The sequence below is a fragment of the Oreochromis niloticus genome, linkage group LG11 (assembly GCF_001858045.2).
Source record: "Oreochromis niloticus isolate F11D_XX linkage group LG11, O_niloticus_UMD_NMBU, whole genome shotgun sequence".
Taxonomy (NCBI): Eukaryota; Metazoa; Chordata; class Actinopteri; order Cichliformes; family Cichlidae; genus Oreochromis; species Oreochromis niloticus.
In genome coordinates this window covers 6,349,725-6,375,442 of record NC_031976.2, presented here as the reverse complement: position 1 = coordinate 6,375,442, position 25,718 = coordinate 6,349,725, and the positions used below count along the sequence as shown (strand labels likewise).

Below are 25,718 nucleotides of genomic sequence, written 5' to 3'. Positions count from 1 at the left end.
ATAATTTTATTATTGAACAACAACCATGTTCTCAATGAACCCAAAAAACTCATTAATATCAAAGCTGAATGTTTGTGGAAGTAGTTTTTAGTTTGGTTTTAGTTTTAGCTATTTTAGGGGGATATCTGTGTGTGCAGGTGACTATTACTGTGCATAATTATTAGGCAACTTAACAAAAAACAAATATATACCCATTTCAATTATTTATTTTTACCAGTGAAACCAATAGAACATCTCCACATTCACAAATATACATTTCTGACATTCAAAAACAAAACAAAAACAAATCAGCGACCAATATAGCCACCTTTCTTTGCAAGGACACTCAAAAGCCTGCCATCCATGGATTCTGTCAGTGTTTTGATCTGTTCACCATCAACATTGCGTGCAGCAGCAACCACAGCCTCCCAGACACTGTTCAGAGAGGTGTACTGTTTTCCCTCCTTGTAAATCTCACATTTGATGATGGACCACAGGTTCTCAATGGGGTTCAGATCAGTTGAACAAGGAGGCCATGTCATTAGTTTTTCTTCTTTTATACCCTTTCTTGCCAGCCACACTGTGGAGTACTTGGACGCGTGTGATGGAGCATTGTCCTGCATGAAAATCATGTTTTTCTTAAAGGATGCAGACTTCTTCCTGTACCACTGCTTGAAGAAGGTGTCTTCCAGAAACTGGCAGTAGGACTGGGAGTTGAGCTTGACTCCATCCTCAACCCGAAAAGGCCCCACAAGCTCATCTTTGATGATACCAGCCCAAACCAGTACTCCACCTCCACCTTGCTGGCGTCTGAGTCGGACTGGAGCTCTCTGCCCTTTACCAATCCAGCCACGGGCCCATCCATCTGGCCCATCAAGACTCACTCTCATTTCATCAGTCCATAAAACCTTAGAAAAATCAGTCTTGAGATATTTCTTGGCCCAGTCTTGACGTTTCAGCTTGTGTGTCTTGTTCAGTGGTGGTCGTCTTTCAGCCTTTCTTACCTCGGCCATGTCTCTGAGTATTGCACACCTTGTGCTTTTGGGCACTCCAGTGATGTTGCAGCTCTGAAATATGGCCAAACTGGTGGCAAGTGGCATCTTGGCAGCTGCACGCTTGACTTTTCTCAGTTCATGGGCAGTTATTTTGCGCCTTGGTTTTTCCACACACTTCTTGCGACCCTGTTGACTATTTTGAATGAAACGCTTGATTGTTCGATGATCACGCTTCAGAAGCTTTGCAATTTTAAGACTGCTGCATCCCTCTGCAAGATATCTCACTATTTTTGACTTTTCTGAGCCTGTCAAGTCCTTCTTTTGACCCATTTTGCCAAAGGAAAGGAAGTTGCCTAATAATTATGCACACCTGATATAGGGTGTTGATGTCATTAGACCACACCCCTTCTCATTACAGAGATGCACATCACCTAATATGCTGAATTGGTAGTAGGCTTTCGAGCCTATACAGCTTGGAGTAAGACAACATGCATGAAGAGGATGATGTGGACAAAATACTCATTTGCCTAATAATTCTGCACTCCCTGTACACAGGAGCACCACATGAAAACATGAGAGTAAACATCCACGAAATACAGGTTAATATGATCTTTTCCTTACCTGCCTTAGTGTGCTACCTATCCAGTTTAAAACCAAAAAATAAAAAGTCCTATAAAAACATATAAAGTGGTTGCGTTTAAGGTCGATGGGATATCATACCTAATATAACTCCGGCACAATTATGAGTCATACACTTTCATGTTTGTTTAGTAATAAATGCCGAGGTCATGAGAAACACTGTATTCTAGCAAAGACAATAAAATGCTGCTTGTTTGCAGTTTTAATGTGGGGCATGAATTTATACGGCATCTTTTAGGCCAATGTGCTCCTTTGCTCTGTTGTCAGAAAAACTGCTCACTGTGGTTTAGTTTATCTGTGTGCACAACAAATAACCTAAACTACCGTCACTTCTTCTAGGATTTAACTCGAGCCTGCTGCAGACCTGAAATAGGTTCATTAAGTTTAATATTTGAACAAGTTAATGGAGCTCAGATCCTTTAATTAATCTCAAAACTTTCAAATATTTAGTGACGGTGTAATTACATCCTCGAATCATGCCTCGTACCAAAATCAGATAAACATAACTAAGTGAGACTAAATGAACTTACACAACCACAGCGGCTGCTCTGAGGAGAGTATCCTTTTTAGTGTAATTTATATATTTAAAGACTAATGAAGACTGATTGTGATTTTACTTATGATTAAATTAATTTGGTACAAAAATAAATTTAAAAAAACTGTGTTTTCTCGCTCCATGGAATTCACTGGCGGACCTCATTTCTCTGTTAATGGTGTCCAACTTACCAGAAAACTGTCAGGAATGTCTGACTAAATTGCTTCATGCACATCACTTATCAGTAATCATTCACATATACTGACTATTTGTATAACAGTGTGGACATGTGAACAACACTGCAGAGCACATTACAGATAATAATGACACCAGGAACAGTGGAGCAACACAGATATTTCCATGATGATCCTGACAACCCCTCTGCCCTTCTAATGAACCATTAGCCACTCCTACTCCCAGTGAACTGCATCATGATGCGCGTCTTGGATACACATGTGGCGACAAGCTCACACACCTGATTTCGTTGCGGTTCAGCTGTCCTTGTCCGTGACACAGCAGTCAGGTTCAGGACAACTCACAGCTGCAAACCCTAGTTAAATACACTAGTCAGTGCAAGTAAGAAAGCAACACAAAGTCCCACTGAGAGGTTTTGGAGGGCAAATTAAAAATTTAAATCGGTAAAGGCGCCTGAAGAAAACCCAGAGGATTGATATTGCAATGTTACCCTAAAGCGAGACTGATGCCTGAATAAAATGTCAAGTGAATCCATGTACAGCCTATAATAAATCCATATTGATGAGACTGGTCAATTACAACATGGGTCCCTTTGAAAACTTTGATCAGCTGGTAGTCTACAAGGAAAAGACAAAAGTGCGTTCCTTACTTTTAAGCACCAGAGTAGATATGAAGTTATAAGAAAAGACCCTGAAAACCTACAGCAACTTTCAATTACTTTTGACTTATCTGCTCATGGCACACCTAATTCCATCCAGCAGCTCACTATAAAGTAAAACTACTACTTTTTATTGCATAACTCAGCATATCAGCTCCTCGCCAGCTTGATAAGAAATTGAAGTCTAGGGGACTTATGGGTAATTTTTCATTCAAAACCACCACATTACAGTCCAGTTTTTCTCTCGCGTCTCTCTTTCAAACCCATCTTCTCTTCACCCTCTCTCTCCCTTTTCACTTTGGCACCAAGCTGGATGAGATCACTCACCTGGAACCTACAGCGAGGACGCTAGTGCTAAACCGGATTTAGTTCAGCATGTGTGTTTTTCTACACTTGCATGATGATTGCAGAGTAGGAGAGGTAAACAGGATTTGGGAGGAGGAGGGGAGGAGGAGGAGAGGAGATGGTCGGCTTGCTGATGAGTTTCCTAGGGGACTGACAGGTAAAAAGCCTGTACTTGTGTGTGTGGGTGTGAAGTGATAGACGCCGTCCTCTAATGTTACAGCACACAGACTGACGGGGAGAGTGGAGTTGTGACTGTGACTCCCGACTGTACGGGAGAAGACTATGACCCTGGTAATTTATGATCAGACACCTATCAGGCCAGCTGTGGTCTGTACACTAAACCAAGATCAATAACCTTGTCGAGCTCTGCAGGAGAGAGTGTGAGTGGCTCACTGCCGCTGCTGTTACTGAGCCCATGAGGAAGCTGCAGGTTAATGCTGAAAGAAGCCGGGGGCAGAACAGGGTGTTTAACTTTGCGTGGGTGCGTGTGTGTGAGAAACACTGTGTTAAGAATACGTGGTGGTGGATGTACAGCCTGAGGACAGTTCATTCCACAGACTTCACACAGGAGATAGCAATTTGAAGTGTGAGGAAGGATTCATCTTAACTTCTATTGGATTCATTCACTTCATATTAAGCTGACCATCAAGTGTTTTCAGCCTTATTATAATAAATCATTCCTCTCTTTATTTGTTTGTTGGTGTAAAGTTGGAGGGCGTGCATTTGCGGTACAGGTGGCCGCTGCAGGAATCGAGGACAAGACTCAAGGCTGCAGGAGCCTAATGCTCTTCCCACCAAGGGAGACAAATTCATGTGAGAGTGTGAGAGAAGAGAAGCAGGAGAGCAAGTGAGAAAGGGAGGGAGGGTTAAAAGGGAGAGACTTTTCCTGTCAGAGGAAGAGCAAACAAAGCTGCTGGATCAGGCGAGGCTGGTATACTGGGAGCGTCTTTTGTTAGCTGACTTGCTTAGCAAACATTACACACTTTAAGGAAAGCGACACGCTTCACACCAACTGCACATTTAAACTGCTGCACATTCTTCATCTTACTTTATTTTAAGATAAGGACAATTAACGGGTGAAGAAGTAGAAATAATCACTTACATTTACTCAACTACATTATTTAAAATATCTGAATTGAGTTGAGCCTGTCCATTTTGTGCTATACTTATACTGTATTACATTTATATCCAAGTGCATTAAGAAGAGATATTTGCACATAATATGCAGAATTTGTAGGCAAGGAACAGTTTTTGATACTGGAGGCTTTTAGTTTCTGTTTTTGTCCAAGCAGTACTGACTGATCACGTTTGAGCAGTTTAAACATTTAATGTAGAGAATAAAAGAGGAAAAACATCTGAAAAATAGCCATATAGGAAGTGCTGGCTATCATCTGGTTTCAGCCATTTAGCTTTTTAAAACATTTCATAACAGTGGGTGCATACAATGTGAATTCTTGGCCCAAATTTCTTCTGGAAGAGCTGAAATATTGGCTGATGGGTTCCCATGTTGGTAATGATGTTTGTCAGCAGGTAATAGTAATATACTATATCAAAGAATCAGTGGATTAGCTGCTTAATTATACTGGCCAGAGTTTTATTAACAGTGCCTCTGAGCAGAGTGTACATCAGCAGTAGTGGACTATGTCCACATATTTTGGTACTGTCCATATATTCAGTGGGCTACTCTCAAGGAATTCTAGGATGTGATGCTGAGCTTTTCATTGCTGAATGATTATAATAGCAGTAAGACTGTCAGACTTTCAGGATCTAGAAACCTGTGTTATTCTTTGTGATTTTATCAGTATAAAAGAGCAATTAAATATTTTGGTATTTTTATTTTCACTTAAGAACAGGATCTATATACGCCTCTTTCCACTGCATCTATGTTTGGACAATAGCAGGTATCCAGAAGTTCTTGTCTTTCCCGTCCTCTGTAATTACAGGTTGTTTGAGGCCATCCAAAATAGAAATCTGCTTTTACTGCGCCCTTATTTTAGCTTCCTCAAAATGTAATTTATTTGTTACAGGCAAGGAATTCAATTGTACATAATTTCAGAGCAAATGATTCTGAAGAGCTTACGACTTAACTGGCAAGCAACACAATAATGCAGCCCCTGAGCAGCATGTTTAGTTTTTAATGTTACTGCCAGATTTAACAAGAAGTGCTACGATTATTGTGAGGACTGGATTCAATAAGCGGATACTGATACTGACTGTGCAAAAGGCAAAGCATCAAATAAAGATTCTTGTGCTTTTAAAAGTCACAATGACACAAACTCAAGAAAGATTCCCACTGCAGCAAGTTTGCATATCACTATCAACAAAAGGAAAAGTGGGTTCTAACTCTGTGCGTGAAAACATTCATCATCGAGACACAACGAGGGAATTTACCATCCTGTGGAGGTACTGCTGCAGTTCGGTATCTTTAATTGTGGGCCGTGTGTTGTATAAACTCCATTACTTAAATGTCAGAGATAAGACAGTCTGAGCTTCTTTTGCTAAGGAACGTTTCATAAGCACAGAGCAAACTCCAATTAGTGGATTAGACCCGGAAACTACATGTGACTGTTCTGAGTAAAAGAATTTAAATCTGAATGGATCTGAAGGCTGATGAAGGGCCTGATAGCACTGATCCTCCTCCTCCTCCTCACTAGGACACTGACCAACAATGAAAAAGACAGACAGACGTACAGACAGCACGGTCCTTTGTGTCCACTGACAATAGGGATCTGTCCCTCACTGGGATGGGCTGATCTCTGGATGCAGCCCTTCAGTTTCTGCTCCGGGTGAGTGGTGGGATACCAGTAGTAGAAAGAGAAAAGACATTTTAATACCAGTAGTCTTTATGTTCAGATCACACCTTTATCAAAATGTATTTGTGGATTGTGTCACATTTAACCTTAAACCATATGTTTACTGAGTAAAGGCTCTGATCAGGATCTAGAGCCAGGATAAATAACACAGTTGGCTGTAGATCTCTGCAAGTAATAGTGCTAAGAAGAGGTCCAGGAATTAGCTCTTTAAAATGTATTATTTTTTATTATTTGAAGGAGAAAATGTGTAAGTCCTATCTGTTAAAATCTAATCTCTTGTACACTGGACATTAATTTTGGGTTTACTGTTGCACTGTGCTATCTGCTTTCAGCAGATTCTGTACAGATACAAGTATCCCATCACCCACCTCTTTTACCTCCAATAGAAATTGGCAGTATTTAGTTCAGCAGCACATGCATTCTGCAATTTTTAAAGATAAAATACAGTTGCCGAGTTTCAATAAGCTTAAAGTGAACACCTTTGTCCATAGACTGAATCACCCTGGAAGCTCCACTGCCTGCTATTCCCCACACTAACTCCAATAAGGCAAAAACTGGTAAAGAAATTCTTAGGAAATATTACCCATCCTCTATTACCTAACATAATGGATCACATCACTGGAAGTAGCTATCTTCCAAAGATACTGGGACTAAGTCTCACTTGTGAAGTGGAACCAAGACGACAAACTCCTAAAACCCCAGCTTACTTCTGTAGCATCATATTTTTATAGCAGCACATTTTCACTTCTAAAACGCTGTCAAAGTGTGACACAGACAGATATTGTCCCCATCCTGAGATGCTCTCTGGGATGGTGGGTAGCCATGGACAGAGGGGGAGCTGGGACCATTAGGCAGCTGTTCAGGACTCTTACAGTAGATCTATTCTCTCACAAACCACCAATGGGCCATTACTCATTACTCACGCCTCTCAGTCCTCCTCTGCTACCCTTTCTCTCTCTGGCCCCCAGTGGTAATGTCACACTTAGGCAACACAGCGAAACACAGTGACAGGGGAAAATGAGGGTGAGAAGAATGTGTGGTTGCATAAGAGTGGGAGGAAAGAGGACTGGCATAACATAACAGGACGTTTGCACACACACAATCAAGGAAATTGCTTTTTATTATCACACACAAACAGAAGCGCACGCAGTCTGCATACTCTGTTTAATGGACAGATTAATCGAGCCCACTTGACAAAGTTAAAAAGTTCAAAAGAAAGAGAGAGCCTTTTAACGCAATGATTTAGTCATGATTGCTTTAAAAAATAGTTGTGACAGGTGCCAGCACCAATAGATCTCTGCCCTGTCTAGATTCCTCATCCACACTGAGTGCTCATTACCTAAAGAGCTGTAGAGGCTGAGGTTATACTTTGACTTTCAAGATTATTTTTTTTCGACACTAACTAAATCTTCTCTCGGATATTGGAGTGCAAATTTCTGCTCTAAATGGAGTTTAAAAAGGGAAGTTTCTGAAAATTAAAAAAGTTTTCCTCTCATCTCTGCAGCTGCAGCTGGAACAGGCTCAATATCATTTATATTACAAGCGGGCAAAAATATAACTACGGTGCACAGAATATGGCTCATACTGTAGAACAGAGATTGAAAAAAAATAAATGCTTTTATTTTAAATTTACGAAGCATTCTGTGTTTTTAGGGTTTTTTTTTTTTTTTTTTAATTAGTACAAGTTACCTGTAAGCTTGTGACTTATACATCTTATGAAAGTTTTTTTAAAATATTATTTTTTATCTCACATTGCCAAAACGTTTCAAAGTTAAACAAACTCACCTGAAGCGGATTTTCCAGGACCTCTGTGCGGTGAGCCAGAGCCGGGGTCAAGGAAGGAAACACATGAGAAGAACTTGAATTCGCCATTTTTTCCATATCACGTAAAAAGGAAACACTATTTTGTCGCGATTCCTTCCTTCTTCACATGTTTGGCGTTACATCTGACTTTCACCTCATCCCGTCCGGCATCCCACACGTCCTTGTCGCTTCAGTGGAAACTCAGAGGGCAAAAGTTCTTCATTGTTGAGGACAGGAATCAGGAGTTGGTGATGGCTTCAGGTACGATCGGGAAAATAAAGTTTTAAATTAACAAAGTCATAGAAAAAAGCAAACAAACATGTGCATTATTTTTCTGTTTTACTTGTGCTCATCACTTCTGTGATGGTTGGATTGGGAGCAGCGACACAAACAGCAGATTGCTTGTTTCGAGCCACGCTGCGTTCGTATTCATTGGCGATCAGACACTCTGATGTACGACATCACTCTGTGGACTTGAAGTAGGCATCAGGAAAGAGCCGCAGTTCACATCGCGCACACAAAGCTGCGCACTGACCGCAGATACTAGGACACATTCACTTTGATGCGAAACTGATACGTCATTATCGATCAGATGGCTTAGAATGGAAGTAAACAGAATCCAGCTGATTGTAAAGTTGGAGACTTTGCTTGTTTCTGTTTCAGGGTCGGCTGAAATGGCCCCATGACCTGAAGATTTATAGTGTTTGGATTTAAATGAAAAGTGAATTTAACTTTCTGCTTGGCAGTAGTATTGAACCCACTGGATCTGGGTCTCGGTGCCATGCGCAAGCTTCTCGTTAAAGGATAGAAGTTTGGCGAAGACAAACACCAAGCCGCTGCCCGGTTTGGTTTAATGCGTCGAAATGTGTATTAAGATGGGGTACAAGTTGAAATACTCTCCGAAAGTGTAATTCTCCTGAAATCCAAACAAGTTGGCTTGCCAGCGCTCCAGTTTTTGTTAAACATGTTGCCACCTGCTGGCCACAGAGAGAGAGAGTGGCAGTTTTGCAGATGGTTCGACAGCGCATCTGATTAGAGCCACATGATGTCCCTCTTCTAATTAGGCTGGTAATGTTCTCACCTACAGACAACAGGTGTGTCATTGTGCCTGAATTTGCAATCTCTTCCTATTCGCTCTTCATCACCCCTTTGGAAACCTCATCAGCAGCTGAAAGAAAGACCAAATAAATAAATAAATAAATAAGAATCATCATAACAAATGGGAATGCAGACAAGGCCGGCTACATCAGTAGGACTGCATCTAATCTCTATTCAGTCTGGGTCCAGCTGTGAGTAGCCCCACATCCCAGTCAAAGGGATGAACTGAGATACATCGCTGTGTTGTCTTTTGTGGCATCTTTCTGATCCGCGTCTGTGAAGAGAAGAGTGTTTGTCTCTGCGTAAACAAAATTAGCTTGTGCAGATGGGGCTGCTGTCTTCTTTTGAGTATCAGCAGCCTCTCTTGACACATATACATGCTGTTTGGTATGGGGACAGAACCTGCACTTCTATTACTACCAGAAAACTGCTTTTCATGATCAGAGGGAACTATGATATTTATAGCTGCAAAAACGTCTTTAAAATGGACTGAATATGCTGTTTCTCTTTCATCCCTGTCATTTACAGACACTAGTAAAATAACGGATTCTCATATTGAACATAATCCAAAGGTTCAGACTTAAGATTGCTCTTTTCCACACATGTTTTTCTCACTGTGTGATGTCAGTGAGACCAGGTATCCTTAATATGGTCACCTATGGTCACATTTAAAACTCTCAGGTTGACCTCATATATTGATTGGCACATTGCTAACATCAGACACAATTAGTGACAAATTACTGCAGTTTGCATCTTGATATCCAGTACTGGACATCTGCATTGAGAAACGGGTCTTACAAACAGTTATAAAATGTACCATTAAAAAACTCATTCTTGGTATCAATACACTTATAACTGATTTTTTAAAAAAAGGCAATTAAACAACTTAGAAGCTTCTTGTGCAAATCAGTTTCAATAAGATGTATTATAAAGTTATTCTGAAGTATTCTGTGGTTGTCAAGAAATAATAATGGTTTGCACAGAAATAAGTGATACTAACACGCCAACTATCTCCTCCTCCTCACTTTGGTAATTTGTGGTGGCTGGTCAGATTCCCAAGCAGAGCCTGTGCAGTTTACTGGTAATGTTTATCATCTGTATAACACTGAGCAGCATTAGTAATGGACTCAAAGTAGATGAAAACATAGCAACAGCATCTAAATACGAGAAGTCTCCACATCATTAAAGGGTTGAGGACAGTCAGTGTTTTAATGTGAAAGATGCGGTGGACCAGCTCCCGTCTGACTAAACCCAGAACTACATAAAGGTGAAGCGCAGAAATAAACACTGGTATCTGTGCACTAAACACTCATTTCCTTGTGTGGGCAGACCTCTACCTTGTGCACAATATGTTATTGTTCCAATTACTATCATGTATCTGAGTCTGTATGTAGGTCAACATGCTGCAAGTGTTCCACATTATTCCATGTTAATGCTTGATACCTGAGCCAATTTGTGCTCGCCATGTTCAGCGTTTAGACTCCAGCCAGATGGACACAGGCTTAGTAATGTGTTTAATATGTTTTATGTATAATTACTGGACTTCAACTTACACTCATACTCTCAGAGCTGGAAGCAGAAGAATAAGCGTCTCCGATTTCCATCTGTATTCATCCTGCTCCTTCTCTGTCTGCGCTCTGTCCGGAGTCAGCCAGCTCTCTCTGCCATAATAATCAAGAGCCGTTTGATGTGATTACTGTGGCGTGAAGTGGAAGACGATTGAAAGCACATTTTATTTCACATGTTGAAATAACATGACTAAATAGATTCTCCCTCTTTACTATTTCCATAAATCTCCTAGGACCCTGCTGGTTTATCCATCAGTGCTGGCAGAGATTCCGAGTGAGCTTTGAATGACAACCTTTGTCATGGATACAGGGCCGTGACATTTTCCCCAGTGGTTGCTGAGTCCCCCCCCAGCGAGGCTTCAGATGACACCCTGATGTTTTCAGTCAAAGATAAGGTCAACACACTGTTGAACTCTGACCTCTAATAGAGAAAGATGTTGGCAGACTGAAGCGAGGAAAGATATGGATGAAGAATAAAAGATATATGTGAAGGGGGAAAAGAGGGGGATATAAAATGTTAAGAGAGACACATAAAAACAGCGAGGGATTGGGAAAGAAAGCAAAGGAAAGAGAGATAAAGACAGCCAAGCAAAAGATAGGGAGCAGCAGATTTAGTCAACACAGTCACACACAAAAACTCCTACATGCTCTCACTTGAGCCTGCACCTCAGGCTTTAAAAGAAAGAATAGACAGATAACAGCAGCCATATGTTTTTCTTTCCTTGTTGTCGGTCTCGTTCTCATTCTCTCCTCTCCATGCATTCTTTATCTACACCTTGCTTCATCTCCTTCAAATTAGCTCGCTTACCAATAGGCAGCAGAAAATGTCTCTCTTAGGAGATAAATGGACCGCGTCATCTCGACCATGTGGGTATGATTACTGAAGTTGAAGAATTGAAACTGGCAGAATGATTAACAGCTCTGTATTTAATTCAGACACACTGTAAATTGTCTCAAAGGTTTGTCTGAACATCAGCTTGACTGAAACGTATTGGCACTAAATCATCAGTTTCGGCGGTTTTTACCAAACTAATATATCGACCATTTAGAAATTCTACAGGACTTTATTTAATATCAGTAATACACTGAAGGCACATGCTAAAGTCTGTTTTTTATGGTTTAAAGTCGGGGCTTAAAATTGAAGCTGTCAAGCATTTTAATGCAGAGGACGTTTTATTTTCTTTATCTACTGTTCAGCTGTTTTGCTTAAGACAAAAATAAAGCTGTCTATTATTTTATGATTAAATTTATAGTGGGGTTGTGCAAAAGCTCCATCAAAAGATATGAGATGTGAATGAAAGCTCACCAAGAGCGCACAGAATGAAAATGGGAGTGATTTAAAGTTCAGGAGGCATTTTATTGAGACTTTTAAAAACAAAGGCCTGCATATATGTGTATATATGTGTTTTTTGTCACAGTTTTTGCTTCTGCTGAAGAGCCACTGACTGGAAAAACCCACCCAGTTGATTGAACTACAGTTCACTGTATCTAGATATTTGAACTGTTGTTTGTCAGAGTTTAAAGTATAGGAATATATTTATCCAAGTATGGCATTTCAGAGCAAAATATGTGCCTCACATCATTTATTTGACAGTTCTTAAACAGTCTAGTTTATGATTTTATGTGAATGCATATAAAATCACAGACTTATGAGTGGATCTTGACCTTTTAGCTCGTTATCTCTTACCAAAAAAGTAGCAGTCGTTGGAGAAAGCCTGACCTTTTAGGCCCCCGTTTGACCTCTTTGACATATTTTAGATGTCAGGGAGACAATTCTCTAAACTTTTTTAAGTGATTATAAAATATGTTTGCCTATGAAAGCACATTTGTCTGCATTTTACAAGCAACTGCAACAAACAGACAAAAATCCCCAACGTGATTAGAAACATGTCCCTGTGACTTATTTTTTTGTTAGTGCTGTCATTAATCATGTCAGAAGCCCTCTCATGTGTCTTGTGAGCCTTTGGAGACAGCCTGACCTTTTAGACTAAACTGCCTAACTGTCCACAGCGGTCTAATAATCTCCACCTAGAACTGCAACAACACCAAAGACTATTAAATCACAGATGCACTGGTGCCAATATCCTGATGTAAAATAACTTACAGAGACATTTTTTTATGCAGATCTTACACTTTACTCTGATAATACTTTTCATAAATAAAGATCGTTTACTTTTTCACTTGTGTATCGTTATTTCAGTGTACTGGGAGTGGATAGTACTTCTTCCACCTTTGCAGGTTTCTAATAGCTGACTAAACCAAACATGGAATGAAAAGCGAGACTTAAGGGTTGATCTAGAAAGTGTGATCTGCTTTCATCGAGACAGAAGATCTAAAGAGACTTGTTGAGGAATAAGTTATGGGCAATAGTTCATCTGCTACATAAGTGGCACATTAAACTCAACCATGCGAGTAAAAAATGAATCAAAAGTGGCCTGTTCTGATGAAAAGCAGAAGGTGAATAATCTGCAGATGATAGTCTTTTATCACAAATAATTTAGCACAAAACCGCCCCAGTAATCCTGAACAAAGTCCTAACGTCATTTGCTATTACAAACATCAAGCTTGCTCACCCACGTTAATTAAATCCAGGGAGGTGTATGTGTGTGCTGTCGGAGATAGCATTCAAGACCGATCGAGCTTGTAGAGTGAGGAGGCACCTATATTTTCACCTAAATCAGATACCCTGCACAGAAAATGGGCCTTTTCCAACACGTGCACACACACACACACACACACAAATAAAACTGACTGCCCTCTAATCCCAAGATGCTGACATCTAAAGCCACCCAAATGCCACTGCAAAGACATGTTGCTGAATACATTAGCTTTAAAAGGCACTCCTGCACAGTGAGAGGAAATACTATAAGAAATAATCAAATAATACAGACTACAAAAAACAAGGAATCACAGTCAACAGAGGATGATACCGAGGCAGTCAATGAGATCCTGCTGAATGATGATAATGATAGACTAAATAGGATTATACCCACAGCACTACATTCCCATGCAAACACAGATGGATCCCACAAGCGAAAAGAGAAAGTCTGTAATTTTGCAATATTGTAATCAGCAGAGAGTGGTTGTTTGTCCTTTCTAGGCTCTTGTTAAGCTTTCCAAATCCTCCAGAGCTGCTGTGAGAGGGTGTCAAGGATCTGCAGAGGCCCACAAGATGATCTATAATACCGTCATATAGAGCACTTTTTTTGGTTTTCATAAAACCCTAAAAGCAAAATGAAAATGCAGTGCATGAAAAAACTGTAAAGACCCAATCTGTTCAGGCAGTCTCATGGGTTTGCACACTCATGTTAAGCTCCAATTGTTGGGCAAAAAAACCGTGATGAAATATTAATGTTCTGGCTGCTTGGGGAAAAATATGGCAGTGAAAGATCTTATTTAGGTGTAAACAGTTCCAGTGCTGCCTGTGGCCATTATATTTCCAAACAAGTGCTGCAATACAATACAGCAAGTAGGAAATTGCATCCAATACTCCTAAATGTATTTCAAATGGGAACTAAGGCCCGGTATCTTCAACAAGATGGCCAGTAAATTATGCTGGAAAGAACGAAAGCTGAAACGATGGCAGTGGCACGGGCTGGGGGAGAAGTAGATGCTGTCAAAGCTTTCACTCGATTCAACAGAGCTTTATAGCGGCAACTTATAAGTTTGTGCTGCGATGGAAAACTTCAAACAGCACAAACCAATAAAGCTCTATTTTTCTTGTGGATTGATTCGACAGCTTAGCCACAAACAATTTACCTGCATCATACCTTTTTTATGTGCAAAGTCTCTCTTGACAAAGACCTAACTGATGGTATACCACTAAGAATTCACCCTAGACAAGGCAGCTTTTTCTCTGCAGGCACTATCGCCTTCATTAGACATGCTGCTATCTGTGAGACCAAACCTTCAGCTCTTAATCAATAAAACCAGGGCTGCTGGGCAAGGCCACAGCTTTAACACTGGCTTTATGTTCTGCCAGACAGAGCTGTTAATGATGTCGCCACTGAATTGATAAAAGGAGATTTGGGAGGTGGAGGTGCTCTGTGTTGAGAGATCATACGTGCTTTTTTCCTCGGCTCAGAGATCATAGTTCCCACATACACCAGTGATGATTAGTAAACAACAAGAGATGTTTGAGTCAAGAGATATTGGTGTGGGTTGAATGTCTTAAATCTGTTGATGGCATTTATCATGAACACCGCATGAATGAATGTGTCGGATCAGTGGAAACAGACTCAGCAACCAATTGTAACCTTTTACATCAGGGCATCGGTCTGCATGTGTAACATACCATCACACATCTGTGTAAAAATAACAACAGAGGGCATTCAGGACACGTACAAGGTTTCTCTCTAGTTCAAAAAGGGTTATTTCAGCCTAACATGAGCAGACAGCCTCGAGGTTTTGGAAACCCAGTTCATTTTACTCATCATGATGGTTTCTTCTCAGTCTATTATTTTGGTGTCTTCTGTGATGCTGATGGAGCTTTAGAAATTCGATGCACTAGAAACTGAAGGCCTTACTTTGGTTTTCTCAGTTTGGGCCTTGAGAATTCTTACAAAATCAGAAAGTAAATTTTAGGGTGTATGCATTTATCTAGTTAGCAAGACAAAAATGAGTCACATGAAATGAGGCTGGAGCTATAATAGTCATAAAAATCAGGACATGTTTATGGCTATTTTGGCCATTTTAAGATTTTTTCGGATTTTGTTTTTTTTTTCATTTATGTTAGCTGAATGGTGTGTGTGTGTTTTTTGTGAGCATGTATTCGTATCTTTGTGGGGATCAAAAATAAGAAGTTTACTATACTTGTGGGGACCAACAGCCATTATGGGGGTCAAAATCCCAATCCCCACAAGTTTGAAGGGATTTTTGAGACTCAAAATATGGTTTTAGTGACAAGGTTACGGTTAGGGTTAGGGTTAGGGGAAGGCTTAGGGTTAGGCATCCATTTTTCATGGTTAGAGTTACAGTAAGGGGCTAGGGAAAGCATTATGTCAATTAGATGTCCTCACAAGATATGAATACCGTGTGTGTGTGTGTTTATGTGTGTGTGTCCATTTGTATTACGGTAACAACATCAAACCTATATGCTACCACATTTGCTGGCTCCAAAAAGCCACTCTCCAGTTATTGTGATGTTGTGTCTGTCTGTGTGTGCGCCTTCATTGGTTGGCTACTCCCTCTCTACCCGAATCTGCACCTCGCCCTTCAGCACAGTGATGCTGAGATCACTTTGGGAGGGCGGTGCAGAGGGAGAGCTACGTGTTGCTGCTCAGCAACAGATAGATAGAAAGGAGAGAGAGAGAGGGAGGAATTCCCTCGCAGAAATAAAAGCGGCTGCCTGGGCGTGTATCAGTTCCTATGGTACCCAGAATTTCCTGTGATAAGTGTAGCCGATACCTGTAGCAGGAGGAGGAGGAAAGCCCGATGGATGAAGGATGTAAGCGCTGCCATCTACAACAAGCCTTCGGGTATATTTGAAGAGGGGACGTCAACTAATCTCTGCCTGGAGGCGAAATTATATTTGATATCGCACCGACTGCGCTTGAAATAGGCGTCCACCTCTACCAAATAAACCTGGCACAGAACCGCTTCTCTGGAATCCAGGGAACAAAGGTCTCGGCGTTTGTTGCAGGCGCGCAGGTTACCCACAAATTAAAACGTGCCATCACTGGAGCTGAAATGCTGTTGAGTCTTCTTGCCGGAGGATTCGGTGAACTGGACGCGCTTTAAAGTAAGTTCTTACAGTTGTCTTTGTTTCGGAGCGGCTAAAGCCAAAATCCTTCCTATTTTCTTCTCGTTTATTTCATAGAACCCACGTGGCTCTAACAAAGGCTCATCACTTTGGTCTTTTACGTTTAAAAACAAGGTTTATTATCCTGTGAATGGATTAAACTGCAGTTCGAAAACCAAAAACTTCCTCTTGTGTTTTCCGCTTTGTGTCTGCCGTCTGTCGCCCATTCTTTCTGTCTCTCTGTGTTCCGTGTGTCTCTGTGTATTCCTCTCTCCAGATATGACAGGTCAGGTCCTGGGGGAACCGTGCGGCGGGGCTCACACGGATGAAAACGCCGCCATCCGCATCAACGTGGGCGGCTTCAAGAAACGTCTCCAGTCGGACACTCTCTCCCGGTTTCCCGAGACCAGGCTCGCGCGTCTGCTCCACTGCCAGTCCAAAGAGTCCATCCTGGAACTGTGCGATGACTACGACGACACGGAGAAAGAGTTTTACTTCGACAGGAACCCAGCGCTCTTTCCCTACGTGTTGAATTTTTACAACACGGGGCGGCTCCACGTCATGGCCGAGCTCTGCATCTTCTCTTTCAGCCAGGAGATCGAGTACTGGGGCATTAACGAGTTCTTCATCGACTCCTGCTGCAGCAGCTCCTACCACTGTAGGAAAATGGACCAGGACCGGGAGGACTGGGATGACCGCAGCGATGAAGGAAGCACCACTTCATCTTTTGACGAGCTGTTGGAGTTTTACAACGACGCCTCCAAGTTTGATAAGCAGCTGCTCGGGAGCGCACGGAGGCGCATCTGGTTGATGCTGGATAACCCCGGCTACTCCGTGGCCAGCCGCATCATCAGCATCCTCTCCATCCTGGTGGTGCTCGGCTCCATAGCCACTATGTGCATGAACAGTATGAGTGACTTCAGCCTGCTGGACAGCGAAGGCCAGCCCACAGAGGACCCACGTTTCGAAACTGTGGAGCACTTTGGTATCGGCTGGTTCACTCTGGAGCTGGTGGCCAGGTTCGTTGTGGCGCCAGATCTGCTGCACTTCTTCGATCATCCGTTAAATGTGATAGACCTGGTGTCCATACTTCCGTTTTACCTGACACTTCTTATAAACCTGGTGGTGGAGAGCAGCCCCGCACTGGCAAACCTAGGACGCGTTGCGCAAGTGCTGCGGCTGATGAGAATTTTCCGCATTCTGAAACTGGCCCGTCATTCCACGGGGCTGCGCTCCCTGGGAGCCACACTCAGGAACAGCTACAAAGAAGTGGGACTTTTGCTCCTCTACTTGGCAGTCGGAGTGTCGTTTTTCTCCGTTATGGCCTATACGGTGGAGAAAGAGGATAACGAGGATCTCACCACCATTCCGGCATGCTGGTGGTGGGCCACTGTCAGCATGACCACCGTGGGATACGGTGATGTTGTGCCGGTGTCTATTGCCGGCAAACTGACCGCCTCTGCGTGCATCCTGGCCGGGATCTTAGTAGTTGTGCTTCCGATTACGCTCATTTTCAACAAATTCTCCCTCTTCTACAAGAGACAGAAACAGCTGGAGATCGCAATGAGAAGCTGCGACTTCGACGAGGGGATAAAAGAGGTGCCCTCCGTCAACCTGAGGAATTATTACGCACACAAAGTCAAATCCCTCATGGCGAGCTTGTCAAACATGAGCCGGAGTTCACCTAGTGAACAGAGTTTAAACGAATCAATACACTGAAACAGGACACTCTGTCAGTGAGGTCAGGTGACGCTGTTCAATACATGTGGCCTACCGAGGAGCTCTCCGGAGTGCTGAAATTCTCTGGACTGAGAGTCTGCTTCCTTCCACTGATGTCTGACCGTTTGCCTCTCTGTAGCTCAGTGCAATAATGTGTTCATTTCTGTGTCTATCAAAATGAAAAAGTAAGCAAATGTACAGGACAGCCTGAACATCACGTCTCACTGTGCAAAAATACGGCCGCTCAACAAATAGGCTAAAAGTCTGACCCCATCTGATGAAAAAGACAAAGAATGCTGTAGTTGTTTACAGTGTCACACTGTAGTCCACTTTCCAGCTATACATGTTGTAATCAAGTATGTCTGAAGTAACTGTATCTCTTTCAAAAGAGTCTCGATGTATAATTGTGGTGTTGCAACAATACTTCAGATGTGTGGTTAAAGCAAAGTGTATTAAATATACAATCAAACCAACAGAAAAATACACGACATACTTCCTTGTTTTTTTAATCCGAGAGTTAGGGTCTGACTCTGATCCTGATTGAGGGAACACATGTAAGCCCCGAGGGTTGGAAGGGGGATTTATAGCAGCAAAGTGACTGACACAATATCTGAAACAGTTTGACAGGCATGGCAACAGCCATTCAGAGCTGACATGTTGAATAAATCTATTCGCTAAGGATTTGATTTTTTTAATGGCATCGCCATTTCAGTTCCCAAGAGACAATTTTAAATTATTTATCAGTACATGTTCTAAAAAGACTAAAAAACTATGATCATAAAATAGAAGTTAGTCCACAGTAAGGGAGAACTGAAGAGAAAGTTCAGTAGTTAGCTCATGGTTATCACTGCTCTCCGGAGAATACACCATAGAGATAAAGTTCTAGTTTTACTTATCTCAGTGCTACATTTCAATTAATTTTTTCACAGAAAGCAATTTGTTTCCAGCCCGTAAACTCAGAAGATGAATGGCTGTGACAAACCTGCATATTTCTCTCTTTTTTTCTTCCTCTTCTTCTTCCTGTGTCCAGATAAAAACAAGTTTTATGATCCCACAGGGAAGCATTCAGCTTTTTGGACCCCTCTCCCTGTTTCTGGTCAGCATTTGCGATAAGGAGCTCTCCCACTGGACGCAATAACAGCAGCAGAAATTCAACAGAGAACACTGACTTAGTGTTATTGATTTCAGTTTAAAGGATAAAGAGCCATTTGATACAAGTAGGCAGCAGCTCTTTAAAAAAACAAACAAAAAAAACAGATGAAAAAGTCAGTTTCGCATCATCTCATATTTCAGAACAGTTAACTGCATCAATTTCCATCTTTTTAATTTGAAGGCCATTTTTATTTTGACACCAGTTCTTAAAATGAGAAATGATCATTAATGCTTTGAGCTGAAGCCTCTCCACAGCACTGTGCAGCTGTAAGTGGAAAAATGTCACTTCATCAGTGTCAGTATTTTGTTTGTTTTTATTCATCGTACAAATAATTCATACATGCATGCAATATTCAGTGACTCGAACAATCAAACTCATTTGCTCCTGTGGCAGAGAGATAATTTGAAATTCATTGTCTTAAGATTAATTTGAGCAGACGAGCTGAAGGATTTTACATATTGCTGCTCATAACTAATTAGTCTGAGCATAGAAAACCGCACATTGCAGCTCAGTCACCTGTGGTAAAGGAGAATCCCAACAATAACAAAAGAAGTTTTTAAAAAAAGAACTAGGTATTATTGTACAAGTTTAAATAATAAAAAATGTCTTTAAATATCAAAGAGCTTTCAGGTGTACAAATAAGGTTATATCACACATTTGGCAGAATAACTGAATGACACAGAGATAATTTCAGTGCATTTCAGCAACAAAGTTGTGCTCACATTTCAAATCCTAATGAGAAACCTGCGTATATCCAGCATCTTTTCCCAGGATTTCTGGGGAGCTCATTTGAAATAATATTTACCCTCAGAGTCCAATTATATCAGTCTGCTTTTGTTTACTCCTAAACCTTTAAAGACTTTTCCCCCTGGGAGAAAATCCAAAACGCCACTGCAGCACCCAACCAGCATGGAAAAATCAGTAAATGAGTACACAGTGACAGCGGGTGACATTTTAACATATCAACAAAGGCTCAACCCAAAATAAGAACAACAGTCAATCTTTTCCATCTCAGGGAGAAGAAAGTAATTATAGCATCTGAGAGAAAATTGAAATGTATAAATGTACTCCAGGACTGGGGGCAAAGGAGAAACAGTAATAAAGAGAGTAGATTTGCACAATGTCATCCAAGTCCAAGTGTCTGGGCTTTGTATGTGTGTGTGTGTGTGTGTGTGTGTGTGTGTGTGTGTGTGTGTGTGTGTGTAGGTCAGCATGACTCCTGAGAAGGAAGATGGAGATGTCTGGCCCTTCAGCTGCCTCCCCTTGGCTCGCCTGTATCATTACCCTCTGACTGTGGTGATAGATGTACGAAAGGCCCAGGGCCTGCCTGGCTCACAGTACAGGAGGCAGCTCAGGTCGTTAGAGGGTGACCGTGGCAAAGAAAATATGCTTTCCTCATTTCCAGTAACCAGCAGAGCTTAAACATCCAGTCCAACCATCATCGTGACTGAAACCTGTGACTCAACATTGTGAAAAGAACAGTTGCATTAGGGGGGATTTATTTTTTCTTGTAATTTGTCTGACATGTAATCATCAAAGCTTTTAGAGGTGTACTTGATAATAAGGGTTGGTTATTATTTTATTTCAATGTTAATCATTAAATCAAAAGAGTTTCTTTTGATCAAAGGACTTCTGATTTAAATGAGCTTCCTATAAAGTTAAATGAACGTGCTCATTTGGTTCCTTTCACACGAGCTGTGAACAAAGACAAGAGAAGATGAGCATAAAAAAAGGTGCTGGAAATCTGGGAAGAATATTATGCTTATTAATGCAGTGCCGACAGGGAATAAGAACTAAATGGTGTATGTGCTTCTGTGTGCGCGAGTGCAAATGTACTGTACACAAACATACCACACAGCGAGTCTAATGGGGAACTTATCGAAGCTGGCAGCACGAGGCTCATCTCCAGGCTGCTCTGTATTGGTGAAATAAAACTCTGTTACTAAGCAGGCGTTCCGTGTTGTTGCACATTACCATCTGCTACTATCCGTTTGCTTTAAACAGTGTGGGAAGATTGGATCTTTTTTGCGTGCAAGTTTCTTTCTCCCTCCGTACTTCCCACCATGTGTGATCTGTGAACATCTCCAAAAATAATCTTTCATTACATGGATCGCGGCATAGCTAATTATCACATACAGATCTCATGATAACATCAAACCCAGGTAATGCTTAAGGATGGCTGATTGTTTTTTGTTGTTGTTTTTGTTAAATGAAAGGATTAGAAATTCTAATCAAACTGATGTTTCGGGGTAGTGGGAAATAATAGGGAGATATTTTTCATGTGTGGACTCGGTATTATGAACTCTCCTGACGTTTAATTTTGAGACTACATTTTAGTTTTAATCTTTTGCTTTTCACCAAGTTCTAAAAAGCTACAAAAAATGTAATTGAAGAACAAAATTTGTAGGCTTACTTCTAGAATTTAACTGGTAGTGGATTTATGGACTCTCTATGGACCAGCTACAATTTAAAGCAAATACCAACACAATTACACCAAGTTTACACCAAATTCTCACTAATATGTTAATGCTTAGATTTTTTGCAGTTAAAAAAAATGGAGGACAAGGATAAAATGCAAGGACACCAAGAATCTCACAACTCCACTAAGTCAGCGCCACAGACGGCTGCCCCTCCCTGAGCCTGGTTCTTCTGGAGGTTTTTCCTGTTAAAAAGGCGTTTTTCTTTCCCACTGTCACCAAGTGCTTGCTCATAGGGGGTCGTCTGATGGTTGGGGTTTTCTCTGTATTATTGTAGCGTCTTTACCTTACCATAATAAGTGCAGTGAAGCGACTGTTGTCACTTTAATTCCTTTAAGCTTCCTTGTTGTTTTTTCCACATGAAATAATCAACACACACGGAAAATGTCAGTCAGATTATTTCAGTTTATTCAAGATTGTTGCAACCATGGATTATATTCATTCTCCTGAAGAACATTTCTGTCCTCAAGCCAAAGTGCAGGTTTTACCTCCAGGCAACAAAACAACACAACAACAATAATCACAAAAAAATAAAGATGTCGCAGATATTGTTGCACTCCATCTTATTTTTACTACAACTTTCAGTCAGAATTATGAACAACAACCTCATGGTCCAGTGAAAAGAAATGTCTGTGGATCACCAAAAACATTTACATCATCATCTGGGAACCATCAATGTTTGTACTAAATTCTGTGACAAATCTATCTGGTAGATGTTGTGAAATTTTATGTGTAAAATGAGTATCTTCATGTGCTGGTGACACTGAAACGCAAGCCTGGGATCACCAAATTTATTGGGTCAACATTTCATGGCTACACTCCCATTCCTTGAGCAACATAACTCAATGGTGTATTTTTATTAACATTTTAATAAAATGGTAACATTTTATTAGCATATTTCTCCAGCCCTACTCTGAATCAAGAAAAATACTGTAATACAATATATATAACATAATATAATATAATATATAACATCATAAAGACTTGTGACATTACACAAAATGTTGTGCTGCTAAAACTGGTGCTGGTCCTCCACCGGAAAACTCTCAATCACTAAAATAACCACTTCTGAAAGACAATAAATCTAGATGAAGTAACCCATCAATGTGTCTTCTTTTTAACAGAGTCTTCAGTCTGCTACTGTTAAGTGACTCATCCACAGAGACAGATGTTTCTGGATTTAAATCACAATGGTGTTCCCACTGAATTTTAATGAATAGCACAAAATGGGCCAATCGAACACCCGGGGAGTGCTACCTTTTACCAAAGACTGTTATGAAAATCAATTCCCACATTTTTATTGGAACCTCATGTCTTGTCTTGTTTAAAGAGCTTGAAAGGCCCGTAAATGCAGTTTTGTTCTCCGCAGCCAAGAAGGGTACTTTGGCAGTTTTGCCAGGATGGCACAGAGGCAGCACTGAGAGGAAAACTCTTTAATTATAACATGCTGTTTATTTCAGGACTTTTCACGAGCAAATCTGACATTTGAGAGATTTCACAGAACCAAACAGAAAAATATGGCTTCTAGTGGTGCTGTAGTTTTTGTTTATTATTATATCCATTCCTGGATATTTCCAGAAACTTTTCATTTATATGACCATCTGCGCACATCCCTACTTTTCCAGCCAGGCCACGGATTCTTCTACTAGAGCTACAGCACACTGAACATCATTTTTCATATACTGCAGATTCCCTGGAAGGCGGCTCTGTGTAATTACCCCAAAGGCCTTTGAGAACCACAGTAATAGACTCTACACACCCATGATATCATGCATGAAATCATCCAGGTCTAAAAAGAGGTCTTGGAAAAACAGACACACATATATGCACATACACACAGGCACACAGACAGTGCCTTAATTTCTGTTGACTCATAATTCACACATGTCACTACACTTCTCTATGCCTGTAGTGCGACACTGCATTTCAGTAGCAGTGTGACTAAATCAGTGGCCCTGGTAGTGAGAAACACAATAAAGTGATGGCTAACACAAAAAAGCTCAGCGTGAGATGGCTTCTCTGTATGTAGGCACCATCTCCCAATGGCTATTGAAGAGGGAAGACACTGAATATTCTCATTAACACATAGGAACGGAAAGTCTCCAAACGTGCAGAAATGCAGGAACATGGATGTCAATACACATACACAGCTCAAGGTAAATTAAACTACAGCTGTTCCTCAGGCACAGCAACTCCCGTAGGTGACAGAGTTAGATTGAACCCATTATTACAGCTGGATGTGGGAGACAAGGGGTCAAGTCAAAAAGACAGACTCAAGCAGACTTTTTCAAAGATTAAAGTCAGAGGAGATACATATAGATTACTTATCTGTCTGTGTCTCTTTATGTGCTTGTGTGGCCACGTATTTGTATGTGCAGAGTTAGTGTGTGTTTGTGTAAGTGCATGCGTGTGCCACTTCTTCCTTCCATAATCGATTTCCTCAGGGATGTGCCAAGGACATGGGTGTAGACAGTTTGATTTGTAAAGCTTGAACAGGAGGGTGTCTGAGAGCCTGGGTGCCAGTCCACCTGAGCCCAACGGGATGACGTCAGTAACACCTTGAGAAAACCTTGACATCTCATGTGTGCACTTTTAGAAAAACCCCCACAATTATTTGGAAAATATTGCATCAACATAGAAAATGCGAATGAATGTGCATGACTACTGAGATTTCTTCAACCACATGCTTTTGACAGCGTGGTGAAAACTATCTGTAAGATGCATAGAGGCAATAAAGCTATTCCTCACTTTAGATAAAGACAAAGAAATGGTGGAATGACTTACGTCAGTCAGGGCCACAGGCACAAGGAAATATGTGTTTTGACTCAACGAGAGAGGAGACTAAGAAAAAAGGACATGAATACAGATCACGGACAAAAAGAAAATTTCAGCTGTTGGTGGAATGTGTCATCAGAGCAGTTGTCAAGAGACAACACACACAACATGCGAGGAGTGCGACATGAAAACTGATTTCCTGAAAATAACAGGGGCTGTGATAGCATATTGTGAGACATGATGTGAATATAATAGCATAATGAGTCTATTTCTGTTCACAAGTATGGCAGCCCTTCTCTCTTTTTAAATCCGCTTTTGCTCCATCTATCTTACTGGATCATCAACTCGCTAAATACTAAGGGCTACATTCATCCCACCATCATGTTGGGGAATGGTGATAATTGCCAGATTTGTTATAAATGCAGTGATGTAACTTGTCTGGTGTGGTTAATTGCCTTTGAAATCCACCTGTGTTAGAATTATACTGTGCTGCAGCTGCTCTGTGGGGACCACGCTGGCTAAATGAGACTGATTATAGAAACAAACTGAGCTTTGGCCTGCCTCTCTGCGTTCGGTGGAGTGGCTGTGTACTTTTCATTTTAACTAATCTCAGGTTAGCTACTAGTGTAGGTGGTTTGTGTGCCAAGGTAAATGTAGAGGTGCCCTATGGTTCTTTATGTCCAATAAATGTTAGTCACAGCTGGCGATTGTTGGTCAAAAGGTTTCTGTGTTGTTTATTTTAAAAAAAGACAGCTTGTTGCCATTTTAGACCTTCATTTATCAAATAAACACTGTCCTCTTTATCCCAAGGCAATGAATGTGTTTAATCTAAGTTAATATGAACATTAGCAGATGCTAGCAGTTATTTGCTGTCCCAAAACTGAATGTCACTAACTTCAAATAGATAGCTGAAGACAACCAAGTTATTTCCAGGTAAATTAGATGCAATGGAAAATGATAGTATTGGAATGACAGTGATATATCTGGTAATTAGAGTGTAACATGCAAGTATAGTCACTCTTACAAACAACTTGTTATAATTTATTATTGCTGAATAATATAAATCATTTTCATAATTGGTGATTAAATATTCTGCATATGGATTTAAATGATGTTTTTAACTCTGAGTGGTAGTGCGGCAAACATTTATATTGTAGATTACAACGGCAAATATGTCAACCTTTTTTACGCAACCTATCTATCTATCTATCTATCTATCTATCTAT

The 25,718-nt window shown here is 40.9% G+C and overlaps 2 protein-coding genes across 2 annotated transcripts in view; one reads left to right on the top strand and one right to left on the bottom strand.

Moving 5' to 3' along the window:
- nipal2 (NIPA like domain containing 2) overlaps window positions 1-8,201 on the bottom strand; it is a 34,051-nt gene extending 25,850 nt beyond the window's left edge. Inside the window, exon 1 of the mRNA XM_005464928.4 lies at window positions 7,945-8,201. Coding sequence (XP_005464985.3) covers window positions 7,945-8,040 — 96 coding nt within the window. The 5' untranslated portion in view covers window positions 8,041-8,201. The remainder of the gene's footprint in view (window positions 1-7,944) is intronic.
- Window positions 8,202-15,707: 7,506 nt separating this feature from the next.
- Window positions 15,708-18,570, top strand: kcns2 (potassium voltage-gated channel modifier subfamily S member 2). The gene is made up of 2 exons (XM_005456755.4): window positions 15,708-16,368; window positions 16,646-18,570. Exon 2 carries the CDS (start codon window positions 16,648-16,650, stop codon window positions 18,085-18,087), a length of 1,440 nt encoding a protein of 479 aa, XP_005456812.1. The 5' UTR covers window positions 15,708-16,368; window positions 16,646-16,647; the 3' UTR covers window positions 18,088-18,570.
- Window positions 18,571-25,718: the final 7,148 nt, after the last annotated feature.

Coding starts and splice junctions, on each gene's coding strand:
- kcns2 (XM_005456755.4), top strand. CDS start 16,648: ATGACAGGTCAGGTCCTGGGGGAACCGTGCGGCGGGGCTCACACGGAT.